This window comes from Phyllostomus hastatus, unplaced genomic scaffold, assembly GCF_019186645.2.
Source record: "Phyllostomus hastatus isolate PE091 unplaced genomic scaffold, TTU_PhHast_1.1 phas_contig_495, whole genome shotgun sequence".
NCBI lineage: Eukaryota > Metazoa > Chordata > Mammalia > Chiroptera > Phyllostomidae > Phyllostomus > Phyllostomus hastatus.
Window position 1 is genome coordinate 6,176,050 of NW_025333895.1, and position 13,804 is coordinate 6,189,853.

At 51.7% G+C, this 13,804-nt stretch overlaps 1 protein-coding gene across 1 annotated transcript in view; it reads left to right on the forward strand.

Moving 5' to 3' along the window:
- Positions 1–1,662: 1,662 nt before the first annotated feature.
- ABL1 (ABL proto-oncogene 1, non-receptor tyrosine kinase) overlaps positions 1,663–13,804 on the forward strand; it is a 107,683-nt gene continuing 95,541 nt past the window's right edge. Inside the window, exon 1 of the mRNA XM_045846005.1 lies at positions 1,663–3,225. Within this exon, the coding sequence (XP_045701961.1) occupies positions 3,090–3,225 (136 nt within the window). The 5' untranslated portion in view covers positions 1,663–3,089. The remainder of the gene's footprint in view (positions 3,226–13,804) is intronic.

Consider the following 13,804-nt stretch of genomic DNA (forward strand, 5'->3'; position numbering starts at 1 on the left):
AAGCCAGGACCAAGTGTGTCAGCCACATTGTTTTGCGAGGTGCATGTGTATGCAAAGTGGAACTGCCATCTGACTGTAAACTCCAGCTGCGAATCTGCACACATTTTCATCTCCGCGTTCATTTCCCCCAGGTGACTATTTCTGGAAGCCCGAGTGAAGTCAGCACCATTTCCCAATCCAGCAGAACTGGTTCCAAAATACATAACTCAAGATAACAATATACAAGACCTACAATGTGGCTGTGGTTTCTCCCAAGTATTAGTAGCAACTTATTAAAAAATCAGTTGTTTCCCTGGCTGGCATGGCTCAGTGGGTTGGGCGTCATTCCACAGAGCACAAGGGCCAAAGGCGGCTGGTTCGATTCTGGTCCGGACACGTGCCTGGGTTGAGGGCCAGGTCCCCCGCTGGCAACCAATGGATGTTTCTCTCCCTTTCTTTCTCCTTCCCTTCCCCCTCTCTAAAAATGAATAAAATCTTAAAAAAAAATCAGTTGTCCAACATTACGCCAAAAGTTACTTGATGCTGAACACTACAGTGGAAAACCGTGGTTTTGGAGCAACGTCAATCTGGACTCAAATCGTGACTTCGTCACATACCTAGAGGAAGTGACCTCGAGTAAGTCATGTTTCTGAATCTGTTTTCCCAGTTGTGAAGCCGAGAATAATATTCCATGCCTCACTGGGCCCCGGTGAGGGTTAAATGAGAAAATAGTTTATGAAAAGCATAACAGGGCGAGGTGTAGAGTAGGCGCTGTGGTGAAGGGATCCTCTTAGAAATGAGTATATCCTGGTTAGGTAGGTGCGCCACTGCGGAGACATGGGGAGTCAAGAACGGAACCAGCGTGCTTCTTGCTTTCAGAAGATAGGTTCTGACAGGTGTGGTTTTTTGTCTGGGTCATGGGCCAGCTGTCGTAGGCCCGGTAGCCAGAAGTCCGCACATTACTCGGCTTACACGGTGAATGTTTCCATCTGAATACATATGCACCTGTGAAATGGGGCCAATTGTAAAGGTGCCGCTCAAACATCTGTAATGCGCCTGGTTTAGCCTCCGAGAGGCTCCTGATGCCCCAAAGAAACAGTGAATTCTCTAGCAGTATGTCAGATGCTTTCTAGTCATTTGTTTTTTGGTTAGTTCTAGTATTTATGCTTCTTGGGGGAAAGGCGGAAATTTGGGGTCGGAGAGTGGGCACCAACTCCTCGGTTTCCCGGAAAGAGCCAAGTTTTCTTCATTAAAGAGGCTCAAGGAAGTATCCAAACCCGTTTCTGGGAAAATCCAAACCGTAGTTTTCTCCTTGCTTTGGCTTCTCGCGGGTCTTACCACCTGCGCACGGAACACATGGGCCAGCCCCAAGAGGTCGGCTAGAGTCCACCGGCTCCCAGGAGGGTGGGACCGAAAGGCAGGAGCCGGGGCAAAAAGTCGCGGGTGCTCGCGGACGGGGCGGCGCTACGAGACCACAACTCCCGGCCTGCCCTGCGAGCTGCGCCAAAAGCGGTTGGCTGGGAGCGCCAGCTCTCTTGCCTTCATCGGCCAATAGGACGTAGGAGAGAGACCTGACCCGGATTCTTGGGGACCAATGGTGGTACGGGGGGGGCGGGGATCCTTCCTTACTGCTTACTTTGCACTCGGAAAAATCACTTTTAAAGGGTCGTGCTGGGGCGGGCTCTGGCGGGCGGGGGATCAAGAACAGGAAGACGCGGTGGCGTCCCTGAAAACGGCGCCAGGAGGGTCCCGGTGCTCGGGAGGCGCGTTTCGGCCGCCGCTGGGGGCGGGGCCAGGGGCGGGGCCTGGCCTCGTTGTGGAGCGGCTCGTAATCCATCATGGCGGCCGCGGGGGTCTGGGTTCGTTCCTGAGCTGTGCTGGAGCCGGAGCCGGTTCTCGGGTCCTGCAACTGAGGAGGGTCCCTGTTGCCCACGGCCCACACCTGCGGGAGGAGGCCGGACCCCGCGGCAGAGCTCGAGGGATGTGACGGCCTGGCGGTGGCGGCAACGTCTGGGGCCGGAGGAGGGGGTGTCTCGGGCAGAGACCCCCAGGCTCAGGGCAGCTGAGGCGGCCGGGCCTCCTCCCCCTTCCGCTGCCTCCCGCTTTGGAGCCCCGAGAGTCTGATCTCTTACAGCCCCGCTCCGGCTTTGGGACCCTGGGGGTGGTCTCTGTTTCCCCCAGTCCTGGGACACCCGGCTTCCGGAGGCGTGGAGCAGCGTCGCCCCCAGTAAGCCGCCCGTGCCGCGTCCCGGCAGCCTCTCTCTCACCCTCGATCCTTCTCTCGGTCCGACTCCCAGCCCCAGATTTGGCCTCGGAGCCCCCCCATTCAAATCCCCTCCCTGCTGTCAGGGGGGCCTCCCCTTCCCCCCAGGTTGCTCCAGGGAGCCCCCCAATGCCCTGACTTCTCCCAATGTCACCTACGGCCCCCCTAGTCTCAGCCCTGCCAAGAACTTTAATGCAAAGGAAAAGTCTGGACTCGTTTCACAGGCCTTTTAAAAAGCGGACTTAAAAGTTGCTGGCAATGCATTCCTGCTCGTGAGAGTCGAGGGCGAACTCTCGCTGAAGTCGGGGTGACCCGTGTCCTTTTCCGGAGAGCGGGGCAGAGGAGCGGCGGCCAGCTCGGCAGGAAGTCTGTCCGAAGATGAAGCAGCCAGGGGCTGGGTGAGCTCCACAGGAAAGGTGCTGCAGCAGCCTCCGAGGACGACCGCCCTTGCCTTTCCGCGTGGGAAGCGAAATCGCTTCAGTACGACTGACCCCTCTCCAGCATCTCCTGTGAATGTGTCTGTTTAGGTTTTTCTCCTTGGAAGAAATCGTCATTCAGCCAGTCAGAGACACTTAAAGTCAAGAAACCTTTGGGTAGCCTTGCCATCACGTTACTTCCAACAGATACACTGCGAAAATAATCGCACCTGGAGTTCACAGTGCCCGCCGAAAAACTGCCTCCTTGGGTGCTGGAAGGTGTTTGGTGGCGCTTGACCTCGGTTACCCACGCGTGGGCATGCAATTAATGTGAAATCCCGCAGGTCCGTGGGCCCTCGTCCCTCTAAGCTCACTGACCATTCCGGAAGGTCTCGGACCCTCTTCTGGAAAGGGATACCTATCCTTACTTTATGGGGCAGCAGCCTGGCAAAGTTCTGGGGGACCAGCGACGGCCGAGCCTGCCTGCCCTGCACTTCATCAAAGGCGCAGGGAAGAAGGAGCCGTCCAGGCATGGGGGGCCGCACTGCAACGTGTTTGTGGAGCACGGTGAGTGCTTTTCACGCTTTTCACTTCTTCCGGCCGCGCCGGCTCAGGGGCGCGGGGTGAGGATCCCGGGCCGCGGCGCTGGCGTTGGGTTCCCGCGCTTCTGCTCGGAACTTCTGTTTCTGCCTTATCTTCGTTTTCTTGGTAGAAGAAGAAGGTGCTCTGTGACCCTGTCCCTGAGCTTTGTCCCGCGGGGTTTTTTGGGGTTTGTTTTTTGAGTGGCTCCGTTGTTGCCTGATCCTGCTGCTCACTGACTGTTGGTTGACCTTGGACCAGCGGTTGACTCTCCCAGTTTCCTGAGGGGCTGGACCGAGTGCTTTCCCGGGATCCAGAGTCCATGGTTCTGCGCCAGGCGGAGGCGTGGGCTCTTCCCTCTCGTGCAGGGATCCTTTAGTCCTGTCCCTGCTGAGAGTTAGCTGTCCTCAAAGGGGGCTGTGCTCCCTAAAAACGTAAGAACTACAGGTTCTCGTTGATGCCAGTATCCTTGCCCTTTTCAGTCATAAGTAGGGCTTGAAGACACTCGCCTTGGAGCTCTGTGGGGACAGTTGTGACTTGAGGATACCCAGCTTCCCACTGTGTCACTTTTACACTAGGGGTAATCCTTTCCCGTGGCTGGAGCTTCCCTCCTCCTCTCCCTGTTTCAGGTGACAGTTGGGGCAAAAAGGTTGTGGGGGACGTTTTTATGGACAGAGTTGGCATTTGAGTTCGAATAGTATGCATTACACTGCTCACGTCTGGCAATTCTGTGTGAAAATGTAAGGTGAAGGGTCAGCCTAGAAGGCGTCTGTAACGGGGGCAGCCGTGAGCCAGGGAACCAGGGTCCTCTGTGTGCCCTACGCTTCGCAGCCTGACGGTTTTCGGACCGGTGTTCTGTACGGAAATGCGAGGTGTGTGCAGCTGGCACGTACTTTGGAGTTCGGTCACACACACGTACTCTTAGCAGTGGGTGACTGCAGCAGACAAAGGTCTCTGTGCAGTGAACTTGCATTTGACAGTTGAGGTTTGACTTTCCTACAGGAAAATAGTCACCTCGTCTACATAATCTGGGCACTTGGACTGTTCTTTGCCTTAAAACATTTAGTTATATTTTAGCATTGGTTTTAGACAGGCAAATGTGGTAATAGGTTAGGTTCTGGTGCTTCCCAAGTTCAGCAGTGAAAATTGGTGCAGATTTTCTAGAGAGCTTTGGCCAGACTTGTCAGAAATTAAAAGTGACCCAGTAATGTCACTTCTAGGAAACTATCCTGGTACAGAACAGTGTAGTTCCCTGGTGCCCCCAATGGCCCTGTGGGGCCCAGGGTTAAAACTGCCTATTAATGCAACACTGAGATGTTGTTTGTACTCTTTGCACTAATGGTCCGAAAGCAGTGCAGGCTTCCTGTTAGCGAGAGTCAGGGCTGTGGCACCTAACCATACTGGTGGCTATTGTCTGCGCGCTGTGCACTCAGAGTAAACATAAATAAATAAATGAAAGTTGGGTTTTCACTTAAGAATGTCTTTAACGAGACAGCAGAAATCCTTAGTCTCATTCATTCTCGGCCCGGTGCGTGTGTCTGCACCGCGCCGTGGGAAGAAGTGGGAAGGGCACGCAGAGCACTCCTGTTGCCGGCCGCCGGCCGCCGTCTCCGGGCAGGGCGCCGGGCGGGTGTGGGAGCCGCAGGCCGCACCAGCTGCCTCTCTCACGGCCCGTCATTTTTCCTTGAAACTGTGACGGGAAACTGCGGCTGACGACCTGGCTGCCCAGGCAGAAACGAGTGCACGGAGCAGTCTTTCCCAGAAGACGACTGGAAGTCTCTGTCGCCAGTGACAAAATGTTAGTTGCCCAGCAAAACGTAGGATTGAGGAGGACTTGTATCTGCTGCTATGACATAGAGATGGGTGGTAATGTTTACAGATGTGGTATTCTGATACCTTACAATGAAATGTGTCATTCGGAAGATCGACATAATTCAGTGAGTCACTGTTTTCTAAATGATCAGTACATGGTATTATAAAGTCACACACAGGTAAAAGATTCATTCAAGGTACAAGACAGAGGAATGGATTTTTAAAAAAAATTTTTGTTTTAATTCTCACTGAATATATATTTATTGATTTTGAAAAGGGGAAGGGAGAGGGATAGAGGGAGGAGGGAGTGAGAGAGAGAGAAAGAGAAACATCAATATATTGAGGTGAGAAACATCAGCCAGTTGCCTCCCTGACCCACAACCTGAGTGTGTGTCCTGATCGAGAATCGAACCCAAAACCCTTTGGTGCACAAGTCGACACTCCAGCCAGCTGACCCACCTGGCCAAGGCAGATTTTTTTTTTATATCCTCACTGGAGGGTATATTTTTTATTGATCTTAGAGAGAGGCAGGGAGGAAGGCAGGGGGAGGGGGGAGAGAGAGAGAGAAAGAAAGTGGGGGCCGAGAAAGAGAAAACACTGCTTTGAGAGAAACCTCGGTCAGCTGCCTCCCCCGCGCACCCTGACCAGGACCAAGCCCGCAGCCTAGGTGTGTGTCCTGCCCATGGGTTGAACCCGAAACCCTATGGTGTCCAGGACAACACTGCAAGCAACTGAGCGACCCAGCCAGGGCCAGACCAGTGGATTTTAATGTAACAACACAAGTTCATTGATACAGTTTTAGATTCAACATCACAACCAACAGCTAAGAAACTGTAAGTTACCAGGTTTTAGTGTAGCTTCAAAGAATATCTACTGTTATGTAAAAACACAGTGAAACAGTTCATTTGCAGTCATAATAAACGTGTGTGTTTATTAACCCTCACCCAAGGACATTTTTTTCATTGCTTTTAGAGAGAAAGGGGGGGGGAGAGAGAAAGAAACATCAATGTGAGGGAAATTCAAACTGTTGCCCCCCTGTGCCCCAAAGGGGGTGGAGCCCACACACCATGGGCATGTGCCCTGGCGGGGGATTGAACCCATGACCTTTCAGGTTCACGGGATGACATTCCAGCCACCTGAACCACACTGGCCAGGGTGAAAAATGTCTATTTTTAAATGAATAATTAAAAATGTTCAGTTTAAGTTTCTAATGTGGTAAATAATGATGAGATAACCTACATGAACAAAAAAGGTTTTGGGGGTCTTCAATAATTTTCCACAGTGTCAAAGAGGTCTTGAGATTTAAAAAAGTTTGAGAACTGCTGCTTTAGGGAGTATATCAAGATGGCACATAAGCCCTGACTGGTGTGGCTCAGTGGGTTGGGCAGTGTCCCGCAAACCAAAGAGTCAGTGGTTCGATACCCGGTCAGGGCGCATGCCTGGTTTGCAGGCCAGGTCCCTGGTTGGGGGCTGGAGAAGAAACTGATTGATGATGTTTCTCTCACACCTTGATGTTTCTCTCCTTCTTTTTCTCTTCCCGTGGCTCTAAAAGTAAATAAATAAAATCTTAAAAAAAATAAAACGAAGGCACGTAAGAATGTTTATGGTCGGCGTACTCTGAAGTACTAACACCGAAAGGTGTCTGTGCAGTGTAAGTGGAAAAAAGGAATTTGGAGAACAGTCTGCATCGTGTGGCTCCATTTTTGTAAAACAAAAATTATCTATTTGTACATTCACAGAAAAAAGTGTGGAAGGGTTTAGACGGAAATGGTTGTTTTCTCTAGGGAACTGGGATTTAGGTGCAATGGGAGAAAGCTTTCACTTTTTCCTTTGCCTTTGTGATATTCCGGATTTCTTTCTACAACGGACGTGTGTGATTTTGTGCTAAAAGAACACGGAGAGTTAAAAACCGGATTTGCGGCAGCCCGACCCAGTAGTCGCTTCTTCGCAGCAGCTTTTAACGAGGGAGTCTGCCTGAGTTACGGCTTCCTGAAGACCAGGCAGTGTCCCTGGACCTTGGGTGCTCCTTCTCCAGGAGAACGTGACCACGGTCTTCCTTTGTGCTACATATCGGCCTCATCTTCCATAGGCCGGTGCTTCTAGAGTTGGTTGACGTCCGGGTGGGTTGGGTTTGAAAACCTGCAGGCGGCGGAACCCAGCGTTGGGTCAGCAGTGCATCTGGAAGCCGAGACAGCGTGCGTGATGGCGGTGGTGGTGGCGGCGGATCTGGAGCTCGGGGCGCAGCCGCTCTCTGCTCCGGGTCCTCCGGGTCCAAAGGGCCAGTCCCATGTCGGGGCGCAGAAGGAAACCGCGGCGGTGCCACACTTCAGATGCCACACTTTCCTTCCAGATCTCGGAGCCTTGACTGAGAAAGTTCCCTTTCAGGGGAATCGGTAAGGCAGGACTGAAAGCATTCACTAGGAAACAGCTTCCCTTGGTGTTTCCTCTCCATTCAGTGAGTATTTGCTGAGCACACACCGTGTCCGTGGCAGTGCTTTAGTTGTCAGCGCTGCAGCAGTGAATGGACTCGAATTCTAGTGGGAGGAGACAGACCATCAATGAGCTGAATGAGTGAAACAATGGGGTGAAGGTATTTCAGGCGGAGGAAAGGGGGTGGGGATGCTCAGTGGCTACAGCTCGCTGGGCTGGAGCAGAGAAGGCCGGAGGGCCGTGGTAGGGACGAGATGGGAGGTGGGGGGAGGGCGGCTGGGGTGGGTGGTCTGGTTGGCCATTTCAAGGATTTTGACTTTTACTCATGTGGTTTGGGAGCCTTTGGAAAAGTTTGGAGTCACCGGTGGAGAAACAGGACCTGATTTCTGCTCTAGTAAAATCTCTCTGGCTGCTGCGCCCTAAGGAGAGCTGGGGGGAGCAGGAATCCTCCCGCTCAGGGGCCAATTGTGTCAGTCTAGGCGGGAAGAACAGTAGCACTGACCGGGAGGGGTCAGATTCTGCGACTGTCCGAAGGCACAGCGGACTGGGTGTGCCCTTGGATTAGATGCGAGATGAGGCATGTGAGTGAAGTCAGGGGTGACTCCAAGGGTTTTGGACTGAATACCTGGAAAACTGACGTTCACTGAGGAGTGGGCTGGGGAGGTGGGCCGGGAGACGGGGATCCGGAGCTTCCTTGGCGCATGCTCCATCGAGGCTGCCGTAGGCATCGGGTGGGTGTGCCAGGTATGTGGTCAAGTCTACAAGCCTGGCTGGCTTCAGGCCCGAGGCCCCGGCTGCACACAGCACCTGGGAGTCGTCGGGGTTCTGGTGGTTTTCAACGCTGTGAAAACGGCTCGTTTCTGTAGAGGATGAGTTTGAATCTTGGGGGAATTTGACATCCAGATTTTGCATGGAAATGATTTTAACTCATCTTCAAGTTTTAATTCTGTTTTCTCTGGATCTTTTTTCTAAATCAAAAAGTCACAGACTTAATGTGTGTGTGCATGTAGTGGAATGTTATTCAGCAATAAAAACAGTGAAATCTTGCCATGCGTGACAACGTGGGTGGACCTGGAGGGTATTGTGCTGAGTGAAATAAGTCAGAGGAAGACAAGTACGTGAAATTTTGCTTACACGAGGGATGTGAAAACAAAACAAACGCCCACTGCCCCGTTTGCCCTGGCGTCGAGTAGGCTGGACGGGAGCTTCTGCACACCCTCCTTCCGCAGTGTTACACACAGTGCTGCGGGGTGTCACTGGCGGTTCGCAGCGTCCTGGAGGCCAAGGGTGTCTTCTGGGGATGTGTAAAGACTGAAGTGTTTTGTAGGTCCTTTTTAAAGTACGAATACATGTATTGGATCTGTGGTGTGAGTAGGGTGGGCGTTACTCCTGATTTTCAGGAGAGAAAGCGGGGTTCAGGGAGGTGAAGCACTGCTTTCAGGGCTACGTGGCTGATTCGCTGTGGGGCGGGGGTTCAGATCCAGTGTTTTCTGATAGCTTGAGGTTTTATCTGCCAAAAACAGTACTTGTTGAACGTGAACTAATGCTTTTTGAAAATCTTCACAATGTTGAAGTGAGGGGGAGTTTAGATTTAGAATTTATTTAATCAAAGTTTTTTGTTTTTTTCATCATGTTTTTGATATTCTATTGAATCTTCTTACCCTGTGGTGTTTGGGTGTTTGGAGATGGTAGTGTGTAATGAACATACCTTTTAATGCTTTTATAATTTATAATTTAAGGCTTTAACGAATTTGATTTTATGATTCAAAAATTTAAAAAGATTATACAGGCTTTTTTCCTACAGGCTTTGTGGCCACTTTGAAAATCCATTTTCAAATGACATTTAATAATTCTGACTGTACATTTTCCGAGTTAAGCTTCGGACTGTGTCTCGAACGTGTGTTCTGAGCAGACTGCTTCCACCCGGCCCTCCCCGCTTGGCGCGGCACCGCGGCCTCCGGGGCGCCGGCCTGCTAGTCTTTCCTGTCATCCCGGCGTTTCTCTCTGCAAATACAAGCGGATGTGTATCTCTCGTGGAACAGACAGCATGTGGTATATAATGTTCTGTGCTTTACTCTTTTTGTCTTTCATTTACTATATTCTTAGGATCTCTAATGTTGAGTATTTTCTGGCTGCACAAAAATTCATCAATTTTGGTCAGTTTTTTAAAATGCACGATGGCATGACAGCTGTTGCGATACAGTCTAACAAAATAGTTTCTGATGAAGTTCAAGACCACTAAGCAGTACTAGAGCCAGCTTATGGGAAACTGAACAAACTTTTTGGCCAACCCAATAGCCACCTTCCTTTTTCTTTTTCTTTTTTAAAGACTATTTATTTTTAGAGACAGTGAAAGGGACGGACAAAGAGAGGGAGAGAAACATCAGTGTGTGATTGCCTCTCATGCTCCCCCTACTGGGGACCTGGCCTGCAACCCAGGCACGTGCCCTGACGGGGAATCAAACTGGCGACCCTGTGGTTCGCAGGCTGGCGCTCGACCCACTGAGCCACACCAACCAGGGCCCCTTTTCATTTTTTTGAAAGGAAAATGGCAGCTTCCATTGACAAATGATATTACATTTCTTATATTTGTTTTGCTCTTTAGTTTCATACCGCTTTTACATACTACTTTGTAGAATTGGCAAAATCCTGTTTTATGAAGTTAATCTTACCTCTCCCTACCACAGCGCCCTAACTATATCCCCGAGGTATATTGCTGCCCGGGACCCTGTGACAGCATCAGGTGTCAGGGACAGCGTATTCGTATTGCCTTGAAGCACAGTCCCGCGGCGGAGTGTGGCCTGGCCTTTGCCTGCAGCTGCCGCTTCTAGGGGATCCATCAGATTCGGGTTCGCCAGGGCCAGCCCTCCTGCTTCTCCCAGGTCTTGGCTCGTCCTGCAGTCGGCACCTCCAGCTGACGTGCTGAGCCCCGGGCCATGTCTAAAGGGCACGGGGCCTGCGGTCTGGAGAGCTCATTGCTGCGGACTGCACTGCAAAAAGGCCGGGGGGCAGAGCTGCCCTGGCTGCCGGGTGCGTGCCACGGCTGGTTCCCGAGGTCCACGGAGCGGAGAGGCGGCAAAGTCGGCTCAGTCTGAGCCTCTCTGGAAACCTCCTCTCTAACCACTCTTCGCCTGACTGTTCTGTTCAGATAGCTCTGATCTCAGAGCGGTGTCCATTTTTGAGGAATGATGGTCCATCAGGAGAAAAAAAAAAAAAGTAAGGAGGCTGCAAAGAACCTCCTAGCCTAAGACTCTGTCCTGCCAATGTTCTGCAGAAGAAATGACAATATTTACTGTTTCACACTCTCGTCCAGGCGTCCAGATGGCTAGGTAGGTCATTGTCTAGAAATAAGCCGTTATTAATATCAAACAATTTATATTTTAAAGATTTTAATATTTATTTTAGAGGTGGGGTGAGAGGTAAGAGAGACACTGCTGTGGTCGCTTCTCATGCGCCTTACGTGACACTCTACTGCGCAACCTAGGCATGTGCCTCTATTATGAATTTAAGACTCTAGATCGTTATTCACTGGCCCACACTTAATCCACTGAGCTACACCAGCCAGGGCAGTTTCAGTGATTTTTAACAAGGAAAAAAAACAAAAATTAAGAATGGATAATTATTAGCCTATCTGGAGAGTTTGTTTCTATTGAGAAGCACAGCTGAGGTGGTTGCTGGGGTGAGGTGATCTGTGTGGATGAGGGAGGACACACAGAAATGTTAAAACACGCCCTGGCCGGGCGGCTCGGTTGGTCAGAGCACCCTCCCAGCACGCAAAGGCTGAGGGTTCGACCCCCGATAGTGGGCACGTGCAGGAACCAGCGAGTGGGTGCACGGATGAGAACAGCAAATAGCTGTTTCCTCTCTTTCTCTCTCTCTCTTTCTCGTGATGGTGTGAGTAGTAGTCATAGTGTCTATCCCCCTCCCATCTAAAACAATCTATTGTTCAGTGCATACAAGGTAAGAACATTTTTTTCCTTAGAGAAATGTATCTTCGTTTGGTGATACATGAGCCTTCCCATAGTCTAGCAGTGAAGCTAGAGCTCCTCAACTGCAGACGAGTGTGTTGCTCACGTCATTCGGTAGCAGTGAGCCCACTGCACGGCCCTGTGTTGCTTTGGCGGGGCCGTGGCGCGGGAAGTTCAGCTACCATCCTCCTTGGCATTGTCTGATTCAAGATCATGTCCTCGGCAGTGACACTAACTGTGCAGTGTCTCCAGATTTCTTTTCAGAGCTTTTCTTCTTTTAAGTTTAATTAAAATGTGGGCATCGTGGAGAAAGCTTTCAGGAAATATGAGTAGCACTTTAAAATAACTACATAGCGTTCTATGAAAAATGCAATGTTACATTTCTGGAAGTTATTCAAAGAAGATTTGATCTAGAAAGGCATTTGAAGTCCAGTCAGCATGATCAGTGCCACTTTAATTCCCGTTCAAGTGAACATTAGCCGTCCCCTAGCCAAAGGGCCGCGTCAGGTAGGGAAGTGCGGTGGCGGGAGGAAAGCGGGGTACCAGGTACTGGCTGCAGTGCGAGGCTTGGCCGAGACCCGCGGGCTCTGCGAGGGAGGGCGGGCCCACGCCCGTCCTGGGCGTCTGCAGCCCCGCAGGGGGAAAGCGGGGCCAGGTGAGACGGGTCGAGGGCCTCTGAGGAGGGACGAAGTGGGTCGGTTGGACTTGGTGACCCCACATCCCCTTGCACAGCACCAGTGCCTTGGGGGCTCGGACCTTCTCTGGCGGAGCACTTGCGCCCCCTACAGACCATTGTCAAGGGAGGAACCTGGCCGCTGGCCCCAGTGTCCGTCCTTTGTGGGGGTGCCAGGCTCATGCCGAGGTCCATCAAGGTTCCAGCGACGTGTGTGACATGTGACATGTGTGCTGTCCGGTGGTCTCTGGCTCTGGCCAGACGCAAAGGGCGGCCAGTGCGAAGAGCACTGGCACCACTGCCGCTCTGTGCTCCAGCCGTGGGGTGTCATCTGGAGGGCGTCCGCTCAGCAGTGAGTCAGACGGGACCCACACGTGGCTTTTCGGATGCCAGCCCCGGGCACTCTCCGGGGGTCCCCCTGAGGAGGTCTGACGACTGAACTGGAAACTTGCTCCACCGCCTGGAAGGTGAGGCCCGCTTTGACAGAAGGACCCCCATCTCTTCGGGGCACGTGAGGACAGCTGGGGGCTGTGTGCTTGATTCTCAGACGGCGGGTCACGCTCAGGTGACCCGTCTTAGACGCACCAGGCGTCGCCTCGTATCCCCGCCTGTCCCGGCCGCTGTTCGAGTGCTTCCCCTGTGCCGGACCCGACGCAGGGCCTTGACGCACGATTTTAAACATTTTAAAGTAGCTGTGACTACTTCTGTTTGATTTTTTATTTGTATCCTCACCTGAGGACGTGCTTATTGATTTGAGGGGGGGGCAGGGAGAGAGAGGGAGAGAGACATTCGGAGGACTGGGAACCGAACTCGGGACCTTTGGGTTTGTGGGATGGCACTCCAACCACCTGAGCCACACGGGCCAGGGCCACATACTATTTAAAAGTTACAGAATGATGCCAGACTCCTTGTTCTGTTGTAAAATGCAGTCTCTAGTTGAAAACCCTCTGGTAGTTCCCATTGTGTGGAGAAACAGTCTCTATTTTTGTATTCTTACTCCTAAAAATTTTTGAGCAAGCAAACTGTACACCTGCCCCCCCACACACACATATACATGCCACAGTTGTGCTTGAAGTTTCAGAGTTGAATGTTTTTTAACCTGTTTGCTTTTGGGGAGACAAGGTGGGCAAGGGAAAGGTAGGGAGACGAGGAGGGTCCCGTCCCTCCCTTGGAACCTTGTAATGACGAGTGTGCTGGTGGCTTCCTGCGGGCCGGCGGAGCAGGGCGCCCTGCTGTCTGGCTGGTGGGTTTCTGCAGAAGGAAGGGAAAGCCAAAGGAGCAGCAGCAAGGCTCTTCACACCTCCTTGCTCCCCCTCCTCCTCCTGAGGCCACGGCTTCTGCTTCTGTGCTGGGGGTTTTCCGTCTGGCTCTCCGAGTGAGGGGGGATGGCTTCACGTTGGGTTTCTAATTCTGAAGTCCTTTCCCCAGATTTCAGCCTGAATTCTTAAGATAAGAGACCTCAACTCTTGTTCTTTGAAATGCATGTGGAAAAATATTTACCGGTGTTGGAATTTGGTGTTTTTGATCTCATGGAACTCCAGAATTGATTAAATTCCTTCTTGTTTGTGGCTAAAATTCTGTTTTTAAAAGAGCAGAGTGCACTCCCAGCACACTGAAGTTCAGATGAATAAAGTGGACCCGGAGAAGTGAGGCTGGAGAGTGTGACGGACGGTGTCTGCCACCC